This window comes from Hyperolius riggenbachi, chromosome 10 (assembly GCF_040937935.1).
Source record: "Hyperolius riggenbachi isolate aHypRig1 chromosome 10, aHypRig1.pri, whole genome shotgun sequence".
NCBI classification, from domain to species: Eukaryota; Metazoa; Chordata; class Amphibia; order Anura; family Hyperoliidae; genus Hyperolius; species Hyperolius riggenbachi.
Genome location: NC_090655.1, coordinates 207496595 through 207524396, shown reverse-complemented (window position 1 = coordinate 207524396; position 27802 = coordinate 207496595). Strand labels below are relative to the sequence as shown.

Here is a 27802-nt window from a genome sequence, read left to right as displayed (position 1 = left end):
CCGCGTGTGCGCCGGATTCGATTCCCCGCTCGTCCCCGCCGGCGCCGCTTATCTTCCGCTCGATTCCCTGCCATTGTCCCCTCACGGGGAGCGAGCAGGGAATCGGCGGTAGGGAGATCCGTCATGTCGGATCTTATCAATCGATCCGCATCGAGCCGCATAAGGAGCATCGCCGCCGCATCTACCCGTAACTTGAAGTGATGTGTGTACTATTGTTTGTACAATCCCAATCCAACTTAGAACTAGGCTTTGTTCATTTTTCTCTTTGCAAGGGTTACAAATCAATTGATCTAACTGTCTGTTTCTCTGTAATGCTGGATACACACTATGCGTTTCCGCGTGCGACGCGGCCGTCGATACGCGTCGATTCGATTATTTCCGACATGTCCGATTCAAGCTTCGATGGATCATTAGGTCGATTTGCCATACTTTACATGGCATTCGACCTAAAAATCATCGAAATTCGTTCGGAAATGTTCGGAAATAATCGAATCGACGCGTATCGACGGCCGCGTCGCACGCGGAAACGCATAGTGTGTATCCAGCATAAGCAGGACTGGCTGTTAAATAATTATGGTCATAAAACGCTGCATGGATAAGAGAAACACATCTGAGTGCAGGGAACAAATCCCAGGTTCAGTAGTTCAACATTTGTCTGTATGGGAGCTTAATAACATCACAAACCTGAGAAAAAAAACTGTAAATATAGATTTCACCCTTTAATTAAATGGAACCCAAGGTGAGAAGCATATGGAGGCTGACATTTTTTATTTCCTTTTAAACAATCCCAGTTGCCTGGCAGTCCTGCTGATCTTTCTGGTGGTTAGTGTCTGAATCACACACCTGAAACAAGCATAGCTAATGTTGTCAGGTTTTTGTCAGAAACATCTAATCTGCATGCTTGTTCAGGGTCTATGGCTAAGAGTATTAGAGCCAGGCATATAAGCAGGACAGCCAGACAATGTACATTGCTTAGAAGCAAATAAATATGTCAGCCTTTATATGTTTCTCACCTCGGGTTCATTTTAAATCCAAGGTAAGACTACAGGATTCCAGTAAAGTCACATTTAGGACAATAAATACAAGTGTTTATCTCTTTAGGTCTTTTTGTTCCACCTCGGGTTCTCTTTAAAATATCAGCATATGAGATGCAGTTTGTACCTTGTAAACAAACATCTACAAAATGCTAACATTTTTATAGCAAGTTTCTCAGGTCAGACGCAAAGTGCTTGAGAGCTACAGCCAATCAGGATGCACTGTGTAGGCCCCTCTGGCTTGTTATGGAGCCTTGCCCAATGACTCCTTACTGGTTAGGTAAAGACTTCAGCTAGGATTCAAACCCTGCTCTCCTATGTCGAAGGTGATGACCGAAATCAGTACATTTTCCAGCCAGATCTAAAGGAAGTAATTGCTGGGGATGGAGATGGACCACCTTCTAGATAGGTTCCATGTACTTCAGAGCCACATACTAACCCAGCATCTTCTGATCATTTGTGAAGCTTCTGATGTTTCATAAGGGTGTACTTCTTTGAGAAGCATTTTCCACATTCAGAACATGAATATGGCTGATAGCCTGTGTGGATCCGTCTGTGTCCAGCTAAATTAGATTTATTGTTAAAGCTCTTCCCGCACTGAGTACATGAGAATGGGCGGTCGGTGGAGTGAGTGCTCTGATGTGTGATAAGACCTTGTTTGTCAATGAATCCTTTCCCACATACTGAGCAGGCATACGGGCGTTCGCCTGTGTGAATCCGCTCATGTCTAGTAAGGAGTGATTTGTAAGAGAACCATTTTCCACATTCCACACAGGAAAATGGCTTCTGACCCTTGTGTGAACTCTGATGTGCGATGAGGCTGTTTTTCTCGGCAAAGCGTTCTCCACATTTAGAACAGGAAAATGGTTTCTCAGGAGCATGACTGCGCTGATGGACTGCGAGGTAGGTCTTCTGACTGTAACGTTTGCCACACTCGGAGCAGGTATATGGCTTCTTTTCTACATGAGTTATTTCATGCCGGACAAGACCTCCTTTCTGAGTGAAGCATTTTCCACATGTAGGACATGAAAATGGCTTTTCCCCAGTGTGGATGGTCTGATGTCTCAGGAGACGAGATCTTCGGAGGAAACATTTCCCACATTCAGAACACGAGTATGCCTTCTTCCCAGGAGAGAGATCAGATGATGGATCTGCGCTGTGGCAAGTTGGGGTAGTTGGGTTGTCTTCTGACGAATCAGATGTGATGTCTTCATCTTCTTCTTCACCATCTGTGGGGATAACAGGATGCTTCCTGATGTAGCGTCCATCTGTTTGGAAATAGTTACATGGTTATTGAAGGTGAAAGAAGATGTGTCCATCAAGTTCAACCTTTTAAACCTTTTAACAGCTCAATCCAGTGAGGCACAAGGGCAGAAACTCTCTATCTTGATTAAGATATGTATGCCCTTTCCACACCTAGCAGTCATAGCTGTAGTTGCCCTTTAAAGTGTACCTGAGATAAAAGCAATCTCAGGTACCATACTTACCTGGGGCTTCCTTAAGCCTCTCAGTCCCTCACTGTCTCCCAGGGTGGCTCTTGTCACCCGCAATAATGCCAAAAAGCCCGGCATCAACATCATCCTGGAGTGCCCATTTGGGTCTCTATGACATTTGAGAGTAAAGCTGTAACATCATCATCAGAGCAGGGACAAGGTCCTCCAGCACCCAAGGCTGAGACACCAAAGTGCGCCCCTCCATCCCTCCACCCCAACCGTCACACACTGATTGCTCTTAGACTAAGAGCCTCCCCAGTGCCCCCAACACCTTAATATCTAGTTATATGACTTGCAGTCACTGCTATGTATCTCCTTTTCTTATTTCTTTCTGCTTCAAACACAATTAGGAATGACAGCTGAATGAATTGTGCGCCCCCTCCTACACTGCGCCCTGAGGCTGGAGCCTCTCCAGCCTATGCCTCGGCCCGGCCCTGATCATCATAGTGGCTTGGCCTTCTGTGGAGACACCTGGGAGGCAGAGTTGCAATTGTGTCATTCATTCCTTCTTTTTGCTGGTGACTGGAAGGGATGTGTGAAGTCTAAAGCAGGTAAGTACACCAGGAAGTATAGGTTAGCTTTTATTCCATCAGTTTTTTCATTGCTGCAAAGCTGACAATTGTTTTGGGCCTCCTTTATCAAAGCACATTAAAAGTCAATAATACAATAATATTTTCTTATTCTGTGCTTTGATAAAGGGAACCCTAGGCAGCCCTGAACAATTGTCAGCCCCGGAAACACTGTGATCGGTCCTGGACTGTTCAGAGCGGCCTTTGTACACACACTTGATTGTTGGCCGAAACAGTCATGATTGGCCGTTTGGGCCGTCAATTATCGCATATGTGTATGTATCTTCAGAGAAGAAAAAGATTTAAAAAGACTGACTTCGTAAATGTAACAGAAAAAAACAACAACATTGAGTAAGTTGAGAATAGGAGGGGATGTTGATTGGTGATGGTATACAGGCTGTATGCCGCCTCCCCAGCACACACAGAGTAATGAGCATATTAGTGCAGCAAAGGCATACTGTCAGCAGCTTCATGCCCGGAAGCATTGGTGTCCTGAAGCTGACAATTGCATCAAAAGAGCAGCTATCGTTCTCTAGATTTTAGCTCTTCTTACTCACCTCTGCTAATTTCTAGAGAATCCCTTTCCTCCTTATTTGGCTCATCACCTTCCTCATCCATCTCATCCCCTTCCTCTTTAACCTCAACTTTAATGGTCACCAAATCTTCATCCTGGGAAAGAACAAGTACGGTAGAATATGTTTAGCCAAAACAGAGTGTCCAGTCAAAACCAATTACTTAATAGTACATAAGTGGAAAGATTCAATGAGGCACCACAAGTATAAATTACTGGCGCTAAAGTCAAAGTCTCATTTGGCCAGGAACAAGATTCAGATAAACAATGAGATCAAGCCACAAAAATATCCATCTTTTAAGGGCTCTGAAATCAACCAGCTGTTAGTCGTCAGTAAAGGGAGTATCAATATCTATTGCAATAGTTTGCCCATGTATATAGTTTCTGTGCAAATTATGCAGCACAGATTCCCTAGGGTTGATTTATATAAACAGACTGTTTTGGGGAGCATAAAACAGGAAATAAAATCCGGAGATGCTTGTATACTCCTCCATCTGTATAAATCACTTGTGAGGCCACATCTGGAGTATGGGATACGGTTTTGGGCACCACACTATTGGAAGGACATTAACATACTAGTATAGGTACAAAGATGGGCATCTAAATTAATTAGGGAGGGTGGAAGTTCTCACTTACCAAAAAAGGTTGAATAAACTGGGTTTATTTAGCTTGGAAAAAATGTTGGCTAAGCAGTGACCTGATTTAAATGTGGAATGCATTTCCACAGGAAGTAGTTATGACAAATTCTATATCTGCATTTAAAAGAGATTGGGATGCTTTCCTTACATTAAAGGACTTCTGCTGCTATAATTTCTAGTTATTTCACAGCAGAGTTGATCCAGGGATTTTGTCTGAGCTTTGTAAGGGCCTGAGCCCACTGCTGCGTTTAAAACCCCCCCCGCATAAAACGCATGCATTTTTCAAGCATTTTTGAAATGCGTTTTATGCGTTGTGACGTGGTTAAATGCGTTTAAATGCCCGAAAATGCATTAAAACGCATTTAAAAAATGCTTGAAAAATGCATGTGTTTTAATGCATTTTTAAAAACACAGCAGTGGGCTCAAGTTTTTGCTTTTCCCTGGATCAACTGATATCTGTGAGGGTGCAGAAGAGAAAAGTACTTAAAGGGGCACTACAGCGAAAAAACTGTAAAATTTTAAATTTGTGCAAACATGTACAAATAAGAAGTACAAAAGTAAAATGAGCTATAAATTACTTATCTCCTATGCTGCTATCACTTGCAGTAGATAGTAGAAATCTGACAGAAGTGACAGGTTTTGGACTAGTCCATCTCTTTATAGGGGATTCTTAGGGATATATTTGTTTTCAAAAGCACTTAGTGAATGGCAGTTGCTCTGTCCAACTTCCAAAAAACTGTGTAGGAAGCAGGGACGCTGGCCAGCATCATTGTTTAAATCCTTTTTAGGAAATATCTTTATAAAGAATAAAAGCCTTGCTGAGAATCCCCTATGAAGAGATGGGCTAGTCCAAAACCTGTCACTTCTGTCAGATTTCTACTGCCTACTGTAAGTGACAGCATTATAGGAAAAAATTAATTTATGGTTCATTTTACTCTGGAAAAAATGTACTTCTTATTTGTATATGTTTGCACATATTTTAAATTTTACAGTTTTTCACTGTTGTGCCCCTTTAAGGTACCTTATTTATTTATTTATTCTGTTTGGACTTGATGGAAGAATGTTTTTTCTTCAACCAAACTATGTAATTTGGTGAACCCTGTGCCATATGGCTCCATATATTCATAATAATAATATTAATAATAAATACTGGTGGTAACATCATCTCATGTCAGCCTCCATATTCCTTTCCTCTTGCTTCAGATGTATTTTAACCACTTGAGGACCACAGTGTTAAACCTCCCTACCGACCAGGCTCTTTTTATTTTGCACTGGGCTGTGCAGGCTTTTCAGCCTCCTGCACAGCCCAGCTATGGAGCCCAGCGATCGGACTCACTTCCTTTTTTTGTCCCTTAGGGGACATGCTGCCGGAGGTGTCTGATCGCTGTGGCAGCAGTTTTTTTTTTTTCAGACTGTATAGGCTGTTTCACCCTCCCTCTCTCCCTCCTCCCTCCCCCCCCCCCCCCCCCCCCGTGCACTGGAATTGAACAGGACAGCGATCCATCCTGCTCCGCCTCTCATAGGCATCAGTCTATGAGAGGACGGCGATCCCCGGCCAATCAGATACAGCGCTGCCTGGAGACCGCAGCGCTGTACGCATGTAAACAAAGGGGATAGCTTTCTGCTTTCGTTTACAAACAGCCTGCTAGCCGCGATAGGCGGTTAGCAGGCCAATCACTGAGCTCGGCTCCGTGAATAGGTAGGGAACGATTGCGCATGCACGTGGCCGCTCCCTGGGAAACTGCAGCTCCAGGACTCGATGTCATTTGGCGTTAGGTGGTCCTGGGGCTGCCGCCGCGTTCACGCCCATTGGCGGGACGCAGTCGTTAGGTAGTTAAAGCAGGATTGTCAGCCATAAAATAAAATTCCATTTACCCACTGCTATGTGTTTATTATGCTGTCTGGAGCTTGATCCTGCATTGCAAGCACTGTAATCTAAATAGACATGTTTCTGATGTAATAAATATTATCTCAGTCAGTCTGGCTCTATTTGGTACATTGCGGATGAGAAGGAAGCTTGTCATCACCCCTCCAACATTCTTGCTTCTCATTGATTGGCTGAGGGCAGTTCAGTGAGCTTCTGAAATATGATCTATGCAGTGCTCTCATGTGTTTACAAAGCAAGCTAGAGATGACAGTGCAGTTTATAGGAGACAAAAAAAGGGTAAGGGAGGAAATGACATCAGGATTGGCTTCAGTCAGAGAGAATGAAGATGGAAAATGCCAGGAACAGAATTATCTTTGTTTACAATTTAAAATGTGCTGAAATCAAAACATGGAAAGTACAATACATATGTTATGTAAGTAGAACAAGTTTTTATCTACTTATATACCGTATATACTTGCATATAAGCCGACCCGCATATAAACCGAGGTACCCACTTTTCCCTCAGAAACCAAGAAAAAGTGATTGACCTGCATATGAGCCCCCTCTCCAGTAGCCAGATGTGCCCTCATACAAGTCATCCCCTCTCCTCATAGGCAGATGTGCCCCAAGGATGATAGAGCTGTGTCTCAAGATGCTACTAGATGGCGTCATAGTTATGAGACACAGCAATTGCTGCACAGGAAGAATCCCCAATCATTGCACCGCTGACACGTTGCTGGCACACTCTTCTCCACAAGCCAGGGGACACAGGTAGTCTTGAGCAGTGCACTCTAAACACCATCTTGCAGGGGATAGGGGGCATGGACACAGTAGGGAGCCAGCTAGCAAGAGCAAGATCACTAGTGCAAAAGCCTTACACTTCTCCGCCAGTAAGAAATCCGTTCTGCTCCACTGACTCGCATATAAGCCGAGGGGGTAACGTTTTAGCACATTTTTGTGCTGAAAAAATTAGGCTTATACGTTATAAGGTATGTAAGGCATGTGTTTTTTTTCTTTTTTCTTGGAATAGCATAGCTGTCCCTGCTGCTTTAACCACTTGAGGACCTAGCCTTTACCCCCCCTTAAGGACCAGCGCTGTATTTTCATGTATTTTCATACCCCCTGGCATGCAGAGCGATCAGATCGCCCCCCTTTTCCCCCCTAGGGGGATGATGTGCTGGGGGGGGGGTCTGATCGCTTCTGCATGCTGTGGGTGGCGGGGGCACCTCAAAGCCCCCCTCCGCGGCGACATTCTCCCCCTCCCTCTTCGCCCTCCCTGCCCGAGAGATCGGAGGCTGCATAGGAACAGATCTGTCCTGTGCAGCCTCTAATAGGCTCCCCGCTGTCATGTGACAGCGATCCCCGGCCGCTGATTGGCCGGGGATCGCTGATCTACTACAACGCTGCTACTGTAGCAGCGTTGTAAAAATGTAAACAAAGCAGATTATTTCCGCTTGTGTTTACATTTAGCCTGCGAGCCGCAATCGGCGGCCCGCAGGCTATTCACGGAGCCCCCCGCCGTGAATGGACAGGAAGCAGCCGCTCGCGCGAGCGGCTGCTTCCTGATTAATTAGCCTGCAGCCGGCGACGCAGAACTGCGTCGCTGGTCCTGCAGCTGCCACTTTGCCGACGCGCGGTATGAGTGCGCGGTCGGTAAGTGGTTAAAAAGACTCTTTGATCCTCCCACCTGATCATCCTGTGTGATCATGTGATCTTCCGGTGTAGAGTCCTGGAAAGAAGGAGAACTGTTACAACTTTCCGCTCTACTTCTGCTCCTGGATCTGTCTGTAGGAAACACAATACACTATGTTACAAAATAAGTAAGACCACTTTGGTAATATAATATATTTATTATTTATATATTTTTAAGACATTAACTACACAAACTCATACTATGCAGTGAAGTCCCTGGTGCTGATTATGTAGGCCCTCTAGCACTTGCTGTGCTGTGATAGAATACTATATCTGCTCACATTTTCTTACACAGACTGCACAATGAGTGGAGAGCAACAGGAAAATAGATTTTCCAGTCTCTGGAAACATTCACAGTGATCATGTGACTGGGAGCAGTGATCATGTGACTGGGAGCCACATAGTCAAAAAAATCTTTCATCCTGTTCTCCAATTTCATGTTGTCTGCTGACAATAGTATTGGTGTGAATTCAAAGCTGCTTTTTAATATGCAGAACTGAAAGCACACTACAGTTTTACAGTTTTAAATGATAGCACAGACTTAAGGCGGTACCATAGTGCTGTCTTAAAACTTAAACATCTTCTAAGTAGTTAAATGGTCTACAACTGGAGTGAACTATGATCTTTTTAATCAGGCTGAAGACAGGTGCTAACGGCCAATAATGTTACTAAGAACAACACTTTCAGCTGAACTAGTTTAGTAACCTGTATTATTCAACCACAACAGAACTAGGCACAGGACCAAGCAGCCAATCAACAGGCATTTGAACAAGAATAATTAGTGAATCATTTCTAAATGTACTGTAGTTGTATTGCTCGCCTGTAGTGATCTCAATGGGTATTTCTTCTTCTTCAATTCGGACACGACTTCCGCCTTCAGCCTTCAAACCCCTCGGAGTTCCTCCAGCGTCTTCGGGGTTTGTGAACAGAAATGAGAGTAACTCCCCTGTATGGACAAGTATGAGAGAAGAGATTGTAAGTGTTCTTTCTTCACCTGTGCGGACTTCTGGAGGAATCTCCTCTTTAGTCTTCACCTGTCCTTCCTCTTTAACTTTGATATTATTTTGAGTCTCTTTGAAGTCTATGAAATAAGATAAGTAGTAAAGGCACATCCAGTCTCCCCATTACTTTCTACTGACTTATAAGAGGGAGAATAACAAATTGTTATAGTGACTGTAGAAGGGAAGGAGGAGAATCTGTGACTCTGTATTCGGTGTTTATTCCTCACCTGAAGGAATTCCCTCCTCTTCAGGCTGCCCATCACCCATCACAACCAGCTCTTCCCCATCTTCAGCTTTGACAACAGTCAGATCTTCGCCCTATGTAAGGCATAGGATCCTTTTAAAAATGGAGGAATTAAGGAATTTGCATTATAAAGCACTACCTACAGACAATATCTCTGTTTTTTTTTTTTATAACAATATATTTATTGAATCAGAAAATAGAGTATACAAACAATAGCATCAGATTAGAAACACAAATCCAGGCAGAACCTGAAGCGATACAATTATTGCAAAGAACCAACATCTTATGAATAGGTACATCATATCAGATAGTGAAGAGTTATAGAGCAATAGGAGGATTGGCATATGAAAGACAATGTCAGGGCGATATCCTCCTAATAAGAAGAGAATGAAACACAGACATAAATCTCATCCGTTATGTTAAAAAGCCACCGTGTGCGTATCCTATTGCCCATCCCACCATGGTGCTAATTTGGATCTGTGACAATGAAGAGTAGAGTTGTTTGGGTCACTCTGGCAATTAAAGGGGTAAGTGCGTTAACATAAATAATAGAAGGTGGTGAGGAGTCATATCCCCCCATGGCACAGTGGGGGCTTCATATTAGTCAAAATAGAAAATACTCACTAGCTTCATAAAAATCGCGGACCAGTGTCTCTTGGGATGTCCGTCTCATTGATTTGTCCAGCTGCGGGCCCCTTCCCTCGACATTAAGGAGAGGTATATACAAACAAAAAAAAAAGAAGGGATAAGGCCCCTAAGAAAGTTTAGTGAGCTTTGTTTGCTCAGTTTCTCATAATATCTTTATAAGTCTCCTTATCAGTGAAATCATACCATAACGCCCAGGTTCTAGTAAATTTATCGGGTTTTTCCTGTTTTAAAGAGATTAATTCTTCTATATTTGCTATCGTCTGGACCCTTTCTAACCACATCTTGACTGAAGGTGGGTTTGTTGATCTCCAGAGGACTGGTATGCAAGCTTTTGCTGCATTGAGAAGGCGACAGGGTAGGGATCCTTTGTATCCCTTGCCTGTTCCAGGCATGAGGTGGAAAAGGAAGGCTTCCGGAGCCCAGGGTATGTCGAACTCTGCAATAGTTTTAATCCACGCTTGTATAGATTTCCAATAAGTAATTATGAGGGGGCAAGACCACCAGACGTGGAGTATATCTCCAGGGTGGGTGTTGCATCTCCAGCAAAGTGCTGATTGAGAGTTGTAGATTTTGTTGAGGAGAACAGGAGTACGGTACCAACAAGCTAAGAGTTTAAAATTGCATTCTTGCATCGTGACGTTCATAGAACTTTTATGTGCTAGGTTGCATACTTTCGTCCAGTCCTCCCCATCAATTGGTCTGTTCAGGATATTTTCCCATTTTTCTAAGAAGAGAAAGGGAGGTGAAGCATTTCCTAATAATAAATCTAGGTACAATTTGGACAATAAGTGTCTCTGAGGATTGGCCTGAATACACATAGATTCTAAAGGTGTAAAGGATCTAGTGTAGGTGTCTTTTCAGGCAAGAGAAACTATGTAACTACGGATTTGCAAAAAGGCCCAGAAAGGTATTGGCTCATCCAAGTCAGCATTAAGAGCAGCAAAAGGTTTCATTAGAGGAGCGGATACCCCAGTTAGAAAGTCTTTTATGAGCAAGTCTGAGTATAGAGAGTGATTTTTTAAGAATTTTGGTTGTTCGCATGTGGGGAATGCCCTGTTCATTCTAATTGAGGATAGTGGGCCTGGGACTGACGATAGTTTGGAGGCGGAGAGTATTAAGTAAAATTTTTGGAAGATTGGGGCTAATAGGGGGTGGTTGAATAAGTCCAGTAGTAACGGTTTAGATATGTCAGAAGTCTTTGTCCACGGTAGCCATTTGAGAGAAGCTTCAAGGCTCTCATTCTCTAATGTAACCCAGTCTTTTGAATCAACATTGCAATGCCAATCTACTACTCTGGAGAGGAGAGAAGCATGGTAGTAACATGTCAAGTCTGGAAGGCCCAATCCGCCCTTAGGTTTAGGGTATGTGAGTTTGTGGTGATGTAATCTGGGGGGTTTACCCGCCTAGACAAATTTCACTAATGATTTCTGCATATCCTGAAGCCATGCTTTAGGAAGTAGAATAGGTACTGTCTGAAAGACATAGAGTATACGCGGCAAGGCGGTCATCTTTAAACTTGCTATACGGCCAAACCACGATAGTGACCTCTCTCCCCACTCATCCACACTCGTGTGAAGTTGCGTTGCTAAAGGGTGATAGTTATACTTAAAGAGGTCCTTAAGATGTCTCGTGACCTGTATTCCCAAATATCTAAAAGATGTTGAGGTCCATGTGAAGGGGAAACTACTTTTACAGATCTCAACAGTTCTTTCTTGGAGAGAGACGTTCATAGCAATTGATTTTTGAAAGTTAATCTTTAGGTTGGAGAATTCTCCAAAATTTTGGAATTCTTTTAAGAGATTGGGAATTGAGATTAAGGGCTGTGTGACATAGAAGATCATGTCATCAGCATAAGCTGCCACTTTGTACTCCTTGGATCCAATGTGTACTCCATAGATATTGGGATTTTGGCGTATAGCATTTAGAAAGGGTTCCAAGGAAAGAATGAAGATGAGCGGGGAGAGAGGACACCCCTGCCTCGTACCGTTGTGAAGTGTAAACCATTCAGATAGAGTACAATTTACCTTTACCCTAGCATTGGGGTCTGAGTAAAGGAGGGAGATCCATCCCTTCATGCTCTGGCCCAGGCCGATAGCGTCCAAAAGAGCCATTATATAATCCCATGAAACTCGATCAAGGGCCTTCTCGGCATCGGTGGAGAGAAGTAAACCCCCCACCGAATGCCGAGAAAGCCACCACTGGATATCTAATGTTTTGATAGTGTTGTCCCTGGCTTCACGCCCAGGGACAAATCCAGTTTGATCTCTTGATATCAGATGTGGAATGTGTATAATAAGACGATTTGCAAGAATTTTTGCGAACAGTTTTAGATCGTTGTTCAATAGCGAGATCGGCCTGTATCCAGAGCAGTCTTGGGGGTCCTTGCCCTCCTTGTGAATTACTGTTATATGTGCTTCTAGAAGGTCTAAAGAATGTTTGTCGTCCTTTGAGACTGAATTGAAGGCCTTCAGGAAATATGGAGACAGCACATCACGAAACTTTTTATAGTATTGAATGGTTAATCCATCAGGACCTGGACTTTTACCTGTTGCTGATTGCTTCAGTGCAAGAGTGAGTTCATCACTGCTTATGCTGTCTTCCATTTCCTCCAAGGCCTGTTGATTCAGCTTCGGAAGGTCATTGGCATGCAAAAACGCTTGAATAGCCTCTTTAGAGGTCCTCTGAGATGTGGGGTCCGGGTTGATATTGTAGAGATTGCTATAAAACTGTCTAAACCTCTCTGCGATATCATTTATATGTTGAGTTGTGGTGCCATCTGCTTTCTTAATAGCATTGACCTGGAGAGCCATTTTCCTTTGTCTTAAGGTTCGGGCCAATAATTTGCCTGGTTTGTTACCCTCTTCATAAAATAATTTTTTCTTGTATAAGAAGGCCCTTTCTGCTTTTCTGTTTAGAGTTACTAACAACGCCTGTCTAGCCTGTTTCAGTTCCTCAGCAATAGCGTCAACTGGCGACTTTTTGTGTTGTAGTTCTAAGGTCCGTATTTTCTGGATCTGTAGATCCAGCATAGCTTCAAGTTCTCTTTTTTTTTGGGCCCCCAACTGGACAAACAACCCCCGGATAACCGGTTTGTGGGCCTCCCATAGTGTCATAGGTTTGATGTCTTCGGTATCATTCAGATAGAAGTAGTCTCTCAAAGTCCGCTCAACTTTATCTTTATTTCCCTCATAGGCCAATAAAGAGGGGTTTAACCTCCAAATCCACTGCTTATGTGTCTGTTGAGGTTCAAGAAGGGCAATGGTAACTGGTGCGTGATCAGATATCGAGAGAATACCTATATCTGCTGAGATTAACCGATGTAGATCTCTCTGCATCAGAAAAATTGTATCTATGCGTGAGTATTTCTTGTGCATTGGGGAAAAATAGGTATAATCTCTACCTGAAGGGTTCGCTAAGCGCCAAGCATCTAGTAATTGGAGGGAAATGAGGGATTTTTTTATTTGTGTTATAGATTGAAATGGTAAGGATGATTTCCCATTAGAGGTATCTACGGCCGGTTCAAGAGGAACATTTATGTCACTGCCAATAAGCAGTGTGCCTTCACAAAACCCTCTTAGCTTGTAGATGGTAGAACTCCAAAAACGTGATTGCCTGGTATTTGGTGAGTATACTGAGGCTATTGTATATATCTCTTTATCAATTTTGCCCTTAATAAAAAGAAACCTTCCATTTACATCCTTGAGCTGATCCATTAAGCAAAAATTCAGTTTTTTATGCAAAATGATTGACACCCCTTTGGTCTTGCCAGCTAAAGCCGTTGCATGAAAGATCTGCGTATAGTATTTATCTCTTAAGACTGGAATTTGGTCTCGTTTAAAATGGGTCTCCTGTAGTATGCCAATGTCTGAATTTAGTTTGTGGAGCTCTCTTAGAAGAGAGTGTCTCTTATTAGGATTATTAAGTCCTTTCAGGTTGTATGTTGTGACACGCAGGGGTCCCATGTTAATAAGTAGACTGGCAAGACCGAGTGAGAGTAGTACAAATCCTATTAGAGCTAGCTTAAACAAAGAAAACGTGGTCCTAGGCCACACGATATGTGCCATGGGGAGAATACCACCCCCCGTCAGAATCAAAACCCTGACTCTAAGCTGTGAGATCTCACCAAGAATTCGCTAAGCACGATCCAAGATGGGTGTCACAGAACCAAAAAATAATGAACAATAATCCCTGAGGGGTCCCCTGTTACAGGAGGCCTCTCACTAGTTGCGTTCGGGATAAGATTGGGGCCACCTGCCGCCGGCCCGCTCCCCCCACCAGTAAGAGGAGCGAGTCAGCCCCAAGCCAGCCCCAGATGGGGAAGTTAACCTAACCAGCGGGCGCGAGACTTTGGGGGGAGACAATAGAAACCTGTGGATAAGAGAAAACAAAAGGAAAAATAACCTCAATACAGCCGATAAGTAGCCTATCAGCTGCAGGGTGACTTTAGTAAAAACAAGGGTTAAATCCACTAGAATATAACAGCATGCTCCTATTGGCTCCCCTCAATGCAGGCAGTCAATTATTTTTCCTTATGCCGTGAGTAGGCTAAGGGAAGTAAACGCTAATATAAGACAAGATATGATATATATAATACGTGTCAACCATCAAAAACAAAATAGAGATAATACAGAACGAGGCGGGGATGGGGGAGGGATAAGGGGAGAGAGGGTAGGGTGGGGAAGGAGAGGGAAGGATAGACAGGGGGGGTGGGAGGGGGGGTGAAGGGGAGGGGTTAGCATAGTATAATAACTAAACATCTGCAACTCGCAATAAAATGATTGGCATTCTAACCACGGCCCATAGGCCTAAGAATAGAAATAGCCCGTCCTTGCCCTCATGTCAAGGGGAGGGAAAAAAGGGGGGGTGATTCTTCATCACAAAACTGTTCCGCCACGTGTTAAGCCTTCGTAAAACATATGCGTATTAAAGCAAGTATTATGTTCTCACTGTAGTGTCCACAGGACTGAAGGAGGAGAAAAAGGGGGGGGGGGGGGGGAAGAGAAAACAAAAACGGGGGGAGCAGGGGAAATTAGCTGTCTCCAAGTGTATTGCACAGGGTTTCAAAAGTTACCCGGGAGCGGAATGCCATAGGAGTCAGTCTCCGGAAGGTTCCGTAGAAGATTCACTTTCTCTTTGCGAAGCATGTCTCTCTCTATCCTGGTTACGGAAGGCGCCATATGGGGTACCTCGTTTCGTTCTCATGCCTCTTCCTCGGTATCTGCGTGGGAGGTTGGTGGTGTAGCTTCTCGGGGGTACAATAGCACCTTCATCATGCATGTGGCCCAATACTTCTGGAAGGCGGAATTCCTGGTACCACTCTGGGACCTCTGTATACGGAATCTTAAGTTCGTCACAGAACTTCTCTACGTCTTCCGGAAAGCGTAGTAGGCCTGAGCACCCTTCCTTGAAAGCATAGAGAGCGAAGGGAAACCTCCATTGATAGGTGATATTAGCCTTTCGCAGTTCATCCAATAACGGCTTTAACGCTCGCCTGTTCTGCAAGGTAATCGGGGAAAGATCCTGGAACAACTTAACTTCATCAGAGTTAAACAGTATTGCGTCCTGTGTTCTGGCCTGTTTCATTATCTCCTCTTTGATGGTGAAATCAACTAGGTGGCAAACAATATCTCGTGGCGTAGTCCCTTCTTTCCCTTTCGGCCGCAGGGCCCGATGTGCTCTATCCATAACTATCGTGCTTTCTTTCGGCCTATCTAATAAACTATTGAAGATGGATTGTAAGGCCGAGTGTATATCTTCTGGACCCACCGACTCCGGTATGCCTTTCACTCTTATGTTATGTCTCCTACCTCTATTATCAAGGTCTTCCATTTATCTATTTAGTTCAATGAGCTGGGTATTGTGTGTAACCGCCGCTAGTTGCAGCTCCTCGATGGCAGCGTCTCGGCTATCTCCCGCTTTTTCTATCTCTCCTATTCTGGAGACTAGGCCTTGGAGATCTTCCCTCATCTCGTGAACAGTGCCCATCATGCTGTTTTTAATATCAGCGGCTAGAGACATCATGTCATGCATTGTTGGAAGCTGTTTCATGTATTGAAACATGTCTGTAGTGCTTACCGGAGAGGTTGTTTGTTCGTTATGGAAATCGGGTGGGTCCGGGCCTCGTGTGGAAGTGGGCGCCATGTTGGCTGCTGCCACACCGGCCGAAGTGTTCTTTTGTTGCTTAAAGATAGCAGGTATGTTACGGCTGGCTTGTGGTCCTTCGTCTCCCTGAGGCTTAGGGACGGGATTCAGCTTGTTATTCTTCCCCGCCATCGCTTCTAGACACTGACTGCGGTGCATTAAGGGGAGTCAGGAGCGGAGCTCTCTCTTCACGCCGCCATCTCGCTCGCCGGCCAAGCCACGCCCCCCAATATCTCTGTTTTTAATAAAGTGTACCTCAACTCAAAAACTCTGATACAAAACCCTTAAGCCCAGTTCACACTGGCATGGATGTAAAACTGATCCGTGTAAAAACTGTTCCGGGGGCGTGGCTTACCACTGAGCAGAATGGTTGCACAGCTCTTTACCGCAGTCTGTTTACACTGAGAAAAAGCAAGATGGCAGCTCCCATGAACTAGATATCCTGCTGCCCTCATTGCCTACACAGCATGTCTCTCTATTTTCTCACACCTGGCATACTACCTCACTAGAAAGAACAACCGGGAACACCATATAGTGTAGTATATGTATATCAAAATAACACTTTTTAGTGCCACTGCCCCATATTCTGGAGGGGGGAGCAAGGAAGGGGAGGACCCCAGGTGAGGGAGGGGGGCTTCTCCCCTTGCAACTCTGTGCCCACTGCTGCCCCTTCCAGGCTGGGGACACCTATAGACCTGGCTACCTATACTTGGGACACCTATAGACCTGGCTACTTAAACTGGGGACACACATAGACCTGGCTAACTATACTGGGGACACCTATAACTTGCTACCTATACTAGGGACACCTATAGCTAACTACCTATACTGGGGACACATATAAGTAACTACCTATACTTTGGGCACCTATAGACCTGGCTACCTATACTGGGGACACCTGTAGACCTGGCTACCTATAATGGAGAAACCTATAGACCTGACTACCTTTACTGGGCACACCTATAGACCTGGCTACCTATAATGGGGGCATCTATAGCTAGCTACCTATACTGGAGGCACCTATAAATGGTTACCTATACTGGGGGCACCTATAACTGGCTACCTATACTGGGGAAAACCTATAGGTGGCTGCCTATATTGGGGACACCTATAGCTAACTACCTATACTGGGCAAACCTATAACTAACTACCTATACTGGGGACACCTATAACTTGCTACCTTTACTGGGGACACCTATAGTTAACTACCCATACTGGGGACAACTATAACTTGCTACTTATACTGGGGGTGCCTATAGCTAACTACCTATAATGGGGACACATATAACTTGCTACCTATATTGGGGACACCTATAGCTAACTACCTATACTAGGCAGACCTATAACTAACTACTTATATACTGGGTACACCTATAACTTGCTACCTATACTGGGGTCACCTATAGTTAACTACCTATACTGGGAACACCTATACCTAACTACCTATACTGGGGACAACTATAAATTGCTACTTATACTGGGGGTGCCTATATCTAACTACCTATAATGGGGATACCTATAACTTGCTACTTATACTGGGGGCTCCTATAGCTAACTAGCTATAATGGGGGGACACCTATAACTTTCTACCTATACTGGGAGCACCTATATCTAACTACCTATACTGGAGACACCTATAGCTGGTTACATATACTGGGGACAACTATACTCAGGCCTCTAGGCCCTTCATATGACACTTGCCTCAGGCCCTGCATACTCTAAGGCTACCCAGCATTTCAGGCAGCAGCACCCAGCCCCTCCCCAGCCAGCACTGGCTACCTGATACTGATATATATGGGCACATGACTACTTAATTCTGTTTTCTGGGCAACATGGATACTTAATTTATGTATACAGGGACAATTTGACTACTTATTTATTTTATTTTGACGCACCTGGCTATTTATTTTGTTTATTGTAAGGCACCTGGCTACTTAATTATTATATCTGGAGGTGTGTGACTACTTAATATTTTTATGTAACGGCATTTGACTGCTTGATGAATTATCATGAGGCATGTAACTACTTGATTATTTTATCTAAAGTTTATCTGGTCAGACCCACTCTCTGTGAATAACAACACTACTTATTTTGTGTATTTTTGGTTCTGCTCATGACCCATCATGACCATGCCCAAGTTCCAGTGCATGACCACACCTGCATGTAGCGACCTCCCTATCATGGACTGTCCTCAGAAGTGCTCACAATCTATTCTGTACCATAATCTAATGTCCTACCAAATTATTCATTTATATAGCACTGACATCTGTTCAAAATTTCTAGAGTACATGCGTCTGTGAGCCCAAAATGGGGTGAGGGGCCAGGGTGGGCCCCAGGCTGAAACTTTCCTGGTGGGCCCTTAGTGTCCCAGTCCGACCCTAAACATGTGTAACCTTTGTTGATGTTTTACCTTATAATCCTGTGCAGGTAACAACAATAATGTCTTTCATGGAAGTCCACTTTGAGTTGCCAATAATCTTCTAGATTAAGCTGTGTCTCATATCCATGGTTTCACTTACCTGATAATGCTGTGGGAAATTGTGATATTCCTGTGAAGAATCCTGGGAATAAAGAGGACTGGCACATCTCTTTGGTGGATTTCTGTTACTGGAGCCATCTATAGGAAATACACAATAACTGAATGCAATATCTCTATGTCTTCATAGGATTTGCTTGTGTGTAACAGTAGTTATTGAGAGACATGTGATCACTTTGGTCAGGTTGAAGAGTTTGAAGAGTAAAGACTTCCTCCAGATCCTCTTCAAGCAAGCTGACAAGACACCAATCAACATGACAGGAGCCAGACTGCAATCAACATGCCGAAACATTTTCTATAAACAAGAAAATAGCCATACTGCAGTTAAGGCTGCTCATGAATTTTAGTGATTTTTGCTTGGAAAAGGCTGAAAGGATAGTTCACAAATAAGCTGAGAGATAAGAAAGGAGTGGTAGTGAATGTATATGAACATTAGGTTTTCACACACGGCAATTACAAACAATTGTCTTTGACAACATGTTAATGATAAAAATCCCTGCCAATAGCCCTGCTACTAGGAGATCTCAGTGTTGCAACTCGCGAGAACAATGATGTCACCAGAGTACTCAAGTCTATTTTAGGGTCTCTGGCTGCCGCTGCAAGCTTCATCATTTAAAAGTTTTAAAGGTAGTTTCATCAGAGAAGATTAGAGTTTCTCTAAACAAAATTTGAGATGGTGTAAAAAAAATGGTTATGATTTTAAAAGGCTCAGATGCTTTATACTTGGGTTTATGAAACGCAAATTTGTTTTCTGATTGTCTGCTCTTTGGGGCTGCGTATATTCAGTTTTGGGAACATATTCCTGGAGTATGCTTGATAAGGAGTAAATGAAATCTCCAAATGTTACAGTATGATAACTCCTGTATACAATTAAGTTTTTTTCAAGCAAATACAAATCGGAGGCAATTTGCCTACTGAGAGCTCGACACTGTTAATTGCCTGAGGAAGCTGGTTACAGACCTGCGAAACGCGTCACAATTTTTATGGAGTATACAATAAAGCTTTTGTCTAAACCAGACAGTTTGAGTCTTCAATGGGGAGGCAAGTCCACCACTACCTTCCTTCAGCCCTGGGCCACCCATGAGGCGGGGTGAGTCAGGTTCTTCAATTGGCGGAAGTGAGGGGGGGGCATGCAGCACCTTATAAGGTACCTGATTTTGTACCAGAGCTTTGGCTCGTGTACACTTAAAAAAAAGTTAAATAAGTACCTCAGTGGGAGGAAGCCTCTGGATGGTCCAAAAGCTTCAAGCTAAGCACCACCGCACTGTGCAGGCGCAATATTTGACCTACACTTGGGCAGTAGCATGGAGCTGCATGTGCGCAGATTTTTTTTGTTGATGCTACTGTGCAGGCACAAACCCACCGGTGCCTGCACAGTGCTACGGTGCTTGCGTACAGTGGGAAGCGGGGCCATGAAGTTGAAGAGCATCCCGGACGGCAGCAAAGGGGTTGCAGTAAGGGACAATCAGGGAAGCCTCTGGAGCATCCTGAGATTTCTCCCTACTAATGTGAGTGTAACTTTTTTTAAAGTTACAGGCTTTCTTTAAAATGAGCCAGTTTATTATGGAGTGAGACTTGGTGCAGAGTAAGAAATTGTACTTGCCCCCTTCCAACCTCACTATTGGCCAAATGTCAATAGCTTTAATCATGTCAGATGACATCAAACAGTGGTCTTGTGACAGCTGGCTAATAGGAACCGCTTACTGGGAGGGGCAGGAATAATTTATATCTCAATGCTCAGTCTTAACCGTGATTCTTAGCTGAGACAGCTAGTGTGAACCAACTCCAGCGAGAATCTCACAAGTGAACAGCGATCCCTGACCATCCCCTCCGGATCACCTTGTCTATGGGCTGACCGAGGCCTTTAGTCTCCTTCTACTTCTCTTGCCCTGCTGTGTACCGTGCCATCGTCTCTCTACCCACCTCCATAGCAAAAGAACATGTCGCTAGCCTCTAGGTTATCTGCTGCTCTGCTGAACTGTCACCTGAGGGATCGACTCCCGATCTCTGCAGGCGACTGTAACTGTGCATGAACAAGCACCTTTACTCCGTAAACTGTTGAACACAGGTTCAATTTAAAAACTAATATGCATTATTATGATACAATGCTTGTCCAAATAACTTCTATAGGACAGATCATATAAAGGTTTTTACTTTTAAAAAAGGACTTGAACTCTTGCACAGGACTGAAGGAACACATAGAGAAATGCACCCTGTATGTATTTAGATAGTTTAGCCTGTCTAATTCCTCCTCATTTGTGACTAATCACAACTGAAATGTTATCTCTCAGCTGTATCATCTGGCTGCCTTGGCAGAGCAGCTAATATGTAAACACAGGATGTTAACCCTATGCCTGCTTCCATGAAAACAGAAAATAGACCCACTGCAGATTAATTGTGGGGTTTGCATCAGCTGTAACAAAGAAATGTTTGTCTTTAAGTTATTATGTTGCTTATCTTTTAGAGCAGGGATGTCAAACCGGTCCTACGAGGGCCAAGATTCTCACACATTTTTGATACAGATCAAATGAATTGATGGGTCTGAATCAGGAAAGGTGTGGTCCATCAGGTAGAACACATTCCTTTATTTCTCAGTCCATCCTAAACACTGGCATGGATCTGGCCCTCCAGGCCTGGAGTTCGACACATGTTTTAGAGCATAGAGAAAGTTCAGGTCTGCTTTAAAGTAAAATCAAAGCGAAGAAAAAAAGTCTATATTTATCCATGGAGAGGGAAGGTTCTGGATCAGGGCCGGTTCTAGACTTTTTGCCGCCTGATGCAAACTTGCGAGGATGCGCCCCCCCCCCCCTCCCGATTTGGACTGATCGCACAGCATCCAACAATTTACTCTGCGTCATTTAATTTTCACACATGACATGCTGCAGCTCAACACAATAGCACACTGGCTGGCAGGACAGCAGTGCCACCTCCTCCCTTCTGCTGTGCAAGTCAAATGAAACACTGCTGCTGTCCTGCCTCCCATCTCCTCACTCACTGTCAGATTCCTCACACAGCACAACAAGCTGCTTTTCTCCAAAGATGACCTCTTCATTTCTCTCACTTCTCCTCCTACTCTGACTGCATGCTGTTAGTGTAAACACAGTACAACAATGCTGCCCCTGTAATCTCTGCCACCTGATGCAAGTGTTTCACCTTGCTTCATGAGAGAACTAGCCCTGCTCTGGAGAGAGCCTTCCCTGTCCCCTTGTTGCAGCCCTGACACCCTTATTGCATGTATTCGACCAAATAGTTGAATACACCTTTGGGGACCTTCAGAAGGCTTCAGGAGCACTTGTGTCACCAAGTGCTCCTGAAGACTGGCGGCTCCAAGGGACCCTACCCAAATTTACTCCCTTAACTATTCAGATCTATTTCAAAAAATTAAAACACACTAGAAAGATGGCGCACCTTCCCGGTAGGCCTGGCGGGCAGAATAGCACTTCTAAAAATGTCCACAATTGGGAGGCTACTTTACCCATTGCAGACTGTTCCACTTCTCATAATACATAAAGATATTAAGTCTCTGGAATCGGCCTTCATAAAATTTATTTGCCAAGGAAAAAAACCCCGGGTAGCTCTTTCAAAACTTCAAAAGGCAAAATCAGTAGGAGGAATGGGCCTGCCAAATCTTAGACAATATAACCTCGCTTCCACCTTGCGACACACTCAAGAATGGATCAAAGGTACAAGTAAATACTCAAACCTACCGCTAGAGTCAGAAATAGCAAAACCCTGGTCCCTTCTTGGCCTCCTGCACTCTAAGTTATTTGAATTACCCCTGCGTCTAAAGCTGGGTCTACACGGAGCGATCCGGCGGCTCGATTAGCCGCCGGATCAACTCTGACGCATACCGGCGCGTACCCGACGCGTCCCCGCTCATCCGCGCGTGCATTGGATTCGCTCCCCCCTCTTCCCCGCCGGCACCGCTTATCTTCCACTTGATTCCCCACTATTGTTTGCTCGCTCTTGTTTGGCCGCGGCGAGATCGGACCTGATCGGACGCATCAGCGGCTCGATTGAAATGACACGTTGTGCCGTGTAGACCTGGCTTAAGACAAAATGTCATCTTTAGGGACACTGTCCAAACCTGGAGAGCAATACGCAAGAAACTGCACCTCCCATGCCATGTATCGAAATACATGCCTATCTGGGGAAACCCGCACTACCCAACAAGTATTGCTCAAAAACTATTTTCTGACTGGGACCTTAAAGGTATGGACAAACTTGGGAAATTGTTTATCATAGAAACAGGAAAATGGTTGACACAACGGGAATTAGCGGCCAAATACAGTATCACAAAAGCTGACTTCCTCCCGTATATGCAACTAAAATCAATGGTCCAATCACATGTAACAGATATAGCGAACATTGCCCTACCCACAGTTTTTGATAAACTCATTAATTCAGGGGGTGCCCTGAAAACTCTTTTGCAAGGGCTCTGGCACACTTAGAGGAGGAGCATTTTAGCAAATTGGCCTTTAAGAAATAGCATGAAGATTTGAGTGAGGAAGACATTGAGAGCAAAATAGTGCAGGGGCTCCAAGTTTTCAGAAACCACATCAAAAATGAACAATTTAGGACCTCACACTTTTTATTCATACACAGAGCAAAATATGCTTTCAATATTAAATATCGTATTCCCCATGCTCACTACAGTCCAGAATGTCCTAAATGTAAGCTTCCAAATGCTAGTTTATATCATTGTATCTGGTCCTGCTTTGTTATCGATCATTTTTGGGACAAAGTCTTAGATTTTGCAAATAATATGTGTGGAAAGTCTATTACAAAAAATGCAATGTTATGTCTATTTCACTTCTATGATGGTAAAGATGATAACCCACAACTGAGGCTGTCGGACTTATTCCATATAATACTGGCATCTGCAAGGAGAGTAATCTTCCAACACTGGATAACCTCGCAACATCCCACAATCTCAGCTTTAAAAAAAGAGTTACTTGCACAATTCACACTGGAGAAACTCAATACCCTCCAGTCACTGGAGCTTCGTACCAAAAATGTTTTCAAAACATGGAGAAAGTACATCTTACATGCCTTTACTCCAGCTGAGGTCAACATTTTAATGGGCCACTTTGTCTTGACGTCATGGTACTGCTTGGAAGACATATGCGGTACCTTAGGTCCTCTCGAATATAAAAAAACGCCCTTCGGAGTTGTCTCCAAGATACCCACAAAACACCAATACTGTACTTCTATAAGAGGAATATGCACCAATTTGATCCAGGCTATTACTATATTGATAAAATGTATGACTGCAGTTTGTTTCTTTCATTGCTACTGGTCTGCACAGAGGGGGGGGGAGGTGTTTTCTTTTTTGTTGTTGTTATAGAGTCTATGTCTCTGCAAATGGTGCCCACTATTATCGATGGAATTGGTCAATAACTAATGCGTGGTTCACCTGAACTATCTTGTTTAATTCTAACTCTATTTTTGTGGGTTGTAAAACTTGAAAACTTTCAATAAAATCTATTTGAAAAAAAAAAAAGCGCTCATGCAATATGGAGCCTCCCTTTTTCCATTGCCTTCTGAGGGGGAGTAAGGGGGATGAGAACACCAAGAGGGGATAGGGAAGGCTCAATAGGATCCAGAGCCTTTCCTCTCTATAGGTAAGTATCTGCCTCTGGCTACAGATTGTTTTGTTTTGTTTTTCATTACAATTTCCCCCTTACCCTGTGATGTGAGAGGTTGTGGTTTCTCCATTCTGATTTGTCAGCCCAATCCTGTAAATCGGCTGCACTGTAGACATCAGCCTACGATAATTTAAAAAAACAAAAACAAACAAATACAGCATTAAAATAAAAGAACTATGAATTAAAAGTGACACAGTAAATAGATCATTCAAACAGAAGCGCAAGAAGTAACTTACAGTACATAAAAAGGAAAATAATATATCAAAATAAATCATTACAATATTCCATAAATAATCAAAATAGTAAAGTCAATGAATACACAATTAAATAAAGAAAGCAAAAATAATTATTAGAAAATGCTAGACTTGATAAAAAATGTAAGGTTTCAAAAAGCAATGAAACATTTTTCAATGTCTATCGCTTATATGGGCAACCGTGTTTTACTATGGAAGAAAATCAGAACATCCAGAGAGCCCCTACAAATCTGTGGAGAACATACAGATTGCACAGAAAAGGTGTCTCCCTGCTGAGTATTGAACCCATGACCCAGAGCTGCAAGGCAAGTCCCTGAAAAATGCCTGCAACTACTAAAAAATACATAATCAGATTACACTCTCCATCTAGCCAGCAGAGAGCCTTGGAATCCCTTCTTTCTTCCTAATCTCACTTTCCTTTTCTGAATGATAAGATAAAAGAGGACATTATTACCTTCAGTCTCTAGCCCATCACCCACAGCTGCAAAGATTCTATCCCAGCTGAGGCTCCACCCCCACTCTGGGCTACAACATGGCCACCTCCTATACATAGGACAGTGATATTTATAGGCTTTGCATTAACTGTATTTTTGTTCAGTTTATATTATTATGTAATTACACTTCGTCTCACAAAGAAATGCTTATTCTACCACAGTGTAAGTCATGTACATTTCATTACGGTTTACTATTTGACATGAACAAAGATTAGCCTTGCACTACAACAAAATGGCCGACACACCTTCTGTATTGAAGACCACAATAAAAATAGGGATGCTTAAATATCTGCTGTATTCACTTCATTTTAAAGTTTTAGCAGACTCAGTCCAGTACATAAATGTTGCACTATTTATCTGCTCATAAAAAAACCGAGTATCAGTAATAGGGGTGTAGCTATGGCAACTACAAGGCAGCTTGGTCGTAGTGGTAAATGTACATAGGAAGGACCAGAATCACAGAATGTAAAGTGATGGAGAAAGACTGCTGGAAAGTATGGATTAAGATAGTGATAGAGTGATAGAGAAGACTGCTGATTTGTTATTGCATGGTACATTATTGCCCAATACTGTTTATTTATGATAGTATAATATTCATAACTAGACAAATGTTTATATTATGAATTATAGGCACATGACAATTGTTATAATATTTATTTTGCTCATCATACTTAGTGATATACAGTGTTAATAATCAGAGTTATGGCTGTCACTGGTGAAGATTATGATTTATTAGAGATGACTGAAATTGACTTCTTGCAATCAGTTTAATCAGTCTTATCATAACTATACCTCTCATGTTCATAGCGTGTGCAATGTGTGCATATGTGTAATGCAGACATCTAACATATCTGCATGTATGGAGTGCAGGTCATTTCAACTTTGTTTTAAAAGACACTGATTTCAAATACAAAGCCGTCAACAAGGAGTTAAAGAGGAACTCCAGTGAAAATAAAGTAATGAAAAAAAGTGCCTAATTTTTACAATAAATATGTATAATTGATTTAGTCAGTGTTTGCCCATTGTAAAATCTTTCCTCTCTCTGATTTACATTCTGACATTTATCACATGGCGACATTTTTACTGCTGGCAGGTGCTGTCGGTGGAAGTAGCTGCTGCTTGCTTTTTTGGCAGTTGGAAACAGCTGTTATTTCCTTCAATGCAACAAGGCTCCCACAGTGTGATGTCAGCACCATGGTCCTGACATCACACTGTGGGAGGGGTTTTACCACAATATCAGCCATACAGAGCCCCCGATGATCCGTTTGAGAAAAGGAAAAGATTTCTCATGGGAAAGGGGGTATCAGCTACTGATTGGGATGAAGTTCAATCCTTGGTTACGGTTTCTCTTTAAAGGGAACCTAAACTGAGAAGGATAATGATTTTTCCTTTTCAAATAATACCAGTTGCTAGTGATGCTCAAATCCGAATCCGGGAGAAACTCGGATAGTAGCTATCTGGATTTCTCCCAGTAAACCTGTGCGGGGTGGGCGGGGGGTCAAGCTTACCTGTCTGACGTCTTCTCCGTCCGACCCTCGGCACCTCCCACGATGCGGTCCACGCGCATCACGTGACTACAAACACTTCCTCCTTAAACCCGGAAGGAGGAAGTGTTTGTAGTCACGTGACCACCACATGGAACGCATCGTGGGAGGCGCTGAGGGACGGACCGAAGAAGACGTCAGACAGGTAAGCTTGACCCCCCCTCCACCCCCCCCCCCCCCGCCCTTCCCTGCACAGGTATCTGGGTGAAATCCAGATAGCAACTATCCGGATTCACCCGGATTCGGATTTTAACATCACTGCCAGTTGCCTGACTCTCCTGCTGATCCTGTGTCTCTAATACTTTTAGCCACAGCCCCTCAACAAGCATGCAAATTAGGTGCTCTGACTGAAGTCAGACTGGATTAGCTGCATGCTTGTTTCAGGTGTGTGATTCACCTGCTATTGCAGCCAAAGAGATCAGCAGGACTGACAAGTAACTGGTATTGTTTTTTTTTTTAAAGTTTCTTTTAATTTAATTTTATAAACACATAACATTGAAATACACACCTGACCCTCACGCACAGGTGGGTGACAAGTACACCAAAAAATGAACATAGAGATACACATGAATGCACATTGCTACCGCCTCATCTTCTCCAAGTCCCCCCGCCACTCCCCTGGTATTGTTTAAAAGGAAACATCCATATCCCTCTCAGTTAAGGTTCCCTTTAAGGCTACTTTCACACTATTGCATTGCGTCGGGCGGTGAAGCATACAGTACAATGAAAATATGCTTCACTGCCATCTACAAACCTGCACAGTAAGGCTTATTCACACTATGTGATTAATTAATCAAACTGGGTTTCTAAAGCAGTGGAGCTTAATGAGAGGAGCGCAAGCTCAGCGCACGTTATGCTGCAGTAGTGCATAATAGTATGCGCTGGTAACTTATTCCTGCTCCTTGTAACTAACGACCACTCCATCCGTCCCTCCCTGAGCGCCGGCGGATCCAGTGGCTTTAATGGACGTGATCCCCGCATGTTGATTGGCCCAATCAGCTGCCTGTCAAGTGATCTTGTCCTCCCTTTACATGAACAGATGTACCTCATCTGCCGACTTTGTCAAAGTCATAAAAATTTGTAGATTACACCACCATTCTTGGCTTCATTGGCAGTGATGCAAAACACGCATACCGGAGTGAGATTGACCGCTTTTGCAAGTGGTGCAAGGACAACCTGCTCGTACTCAACGCAGTAAAAACTGTTGAAATGATATTGGACTTTAGAAGGAGCCCTACCACACTCAACCCAGTCTCCATCGAAGGCACCGACATCACCAGGATGTCGAGCATTCGGTTCCTAGGTGTCACCATCGCCAATGACCTAAAGTGGGGTGAGAACACCTCCAAAGGTTCTTAGCAATAGGATACAATAAAGGGGAAATTCAGGAAAGATGTGAAGAAATGATGCAGGAAGATAGAGAGCTAT

The 27802-nt window shown here is 43.5% G+C and overlaps 1 protein-coding gene and 1 pseudogene across 3 annotated transcripts; one reads left to right on the top strand and one right to left on the bottom strand.

The window, feature by feature from the left end:
• Positions 1-27802, top strand: part of LOC137534269 (zinc finger protein 721-like) — a 377767-nt pseudogene that overhangs the window by 215199 nt on the left and 134766 nt on the right.
• LOC137534285 (zinc finger protein OZF-like) lies at positions 485-24844 on the bottom strand. Of its 3 annotated transcripts, XM_068255714.1 has the most exons (8): positions 24791-24844; positions 24122-24202; positions 18418-18515; positions 9093-9183; positions 8685-8810; positions 7860-7957; positions 3654-3765; positions 485-2302 (listed from the first exon to the last, which is right to left on the bottom strand). In XM_068255714.1, exons 2-8 carry the CDS (start codon positions 24150-24152, stop codon positions 1488-1490), a joined length of 1371 nt encoding a protein of 456 aa, XP_068111815.1. In that variant the 5' UTR covers positions 24153-24202; positions 24791-24844; the 3' UTR covers positions 485-1487. The 3 variants fall into 3 exon arrangements, with proteins under 3 accessions (XP_068111815.1, XP_068111816.1, XP_068111817.1); XM_068255715.1 differs by lacking the exons at positions 24122-24202; positions 24791-24844 and having other exon boundaries at positions 9093-9202; positions 18418-18507; XM_068255716.1 differs by lacking the exons at positions 18418-18515; positions 24122-24202; positions 24791-24844 and adding an exon at positions 9734-9823 and having other exon boundaries at positions 9093-9202.

Bases quoted from the DNA above. Each gene is read 5' to 3' on its own strand.
- LOC137534285 (XM_068255714.1), bottom strand. From the start codon at position 24,152: ATGGAGAAACCACAACCTCTCACATCACAGG. The intron at 9,184-18,417 runs GTAAGTGAAACC...TGCCTTACATAG, and splicing joins ATTTCCCACAGCATTATCAG to GGCGAAGATCTGACTGTTGT. The intron at 2,303-3,653 runs GTGAGTAAGAAG...ATTTCCAAACAG, and splicing joins TTCTCTAGAAATTAGCAGAG to ATGGACGCTACATCAGGAAG.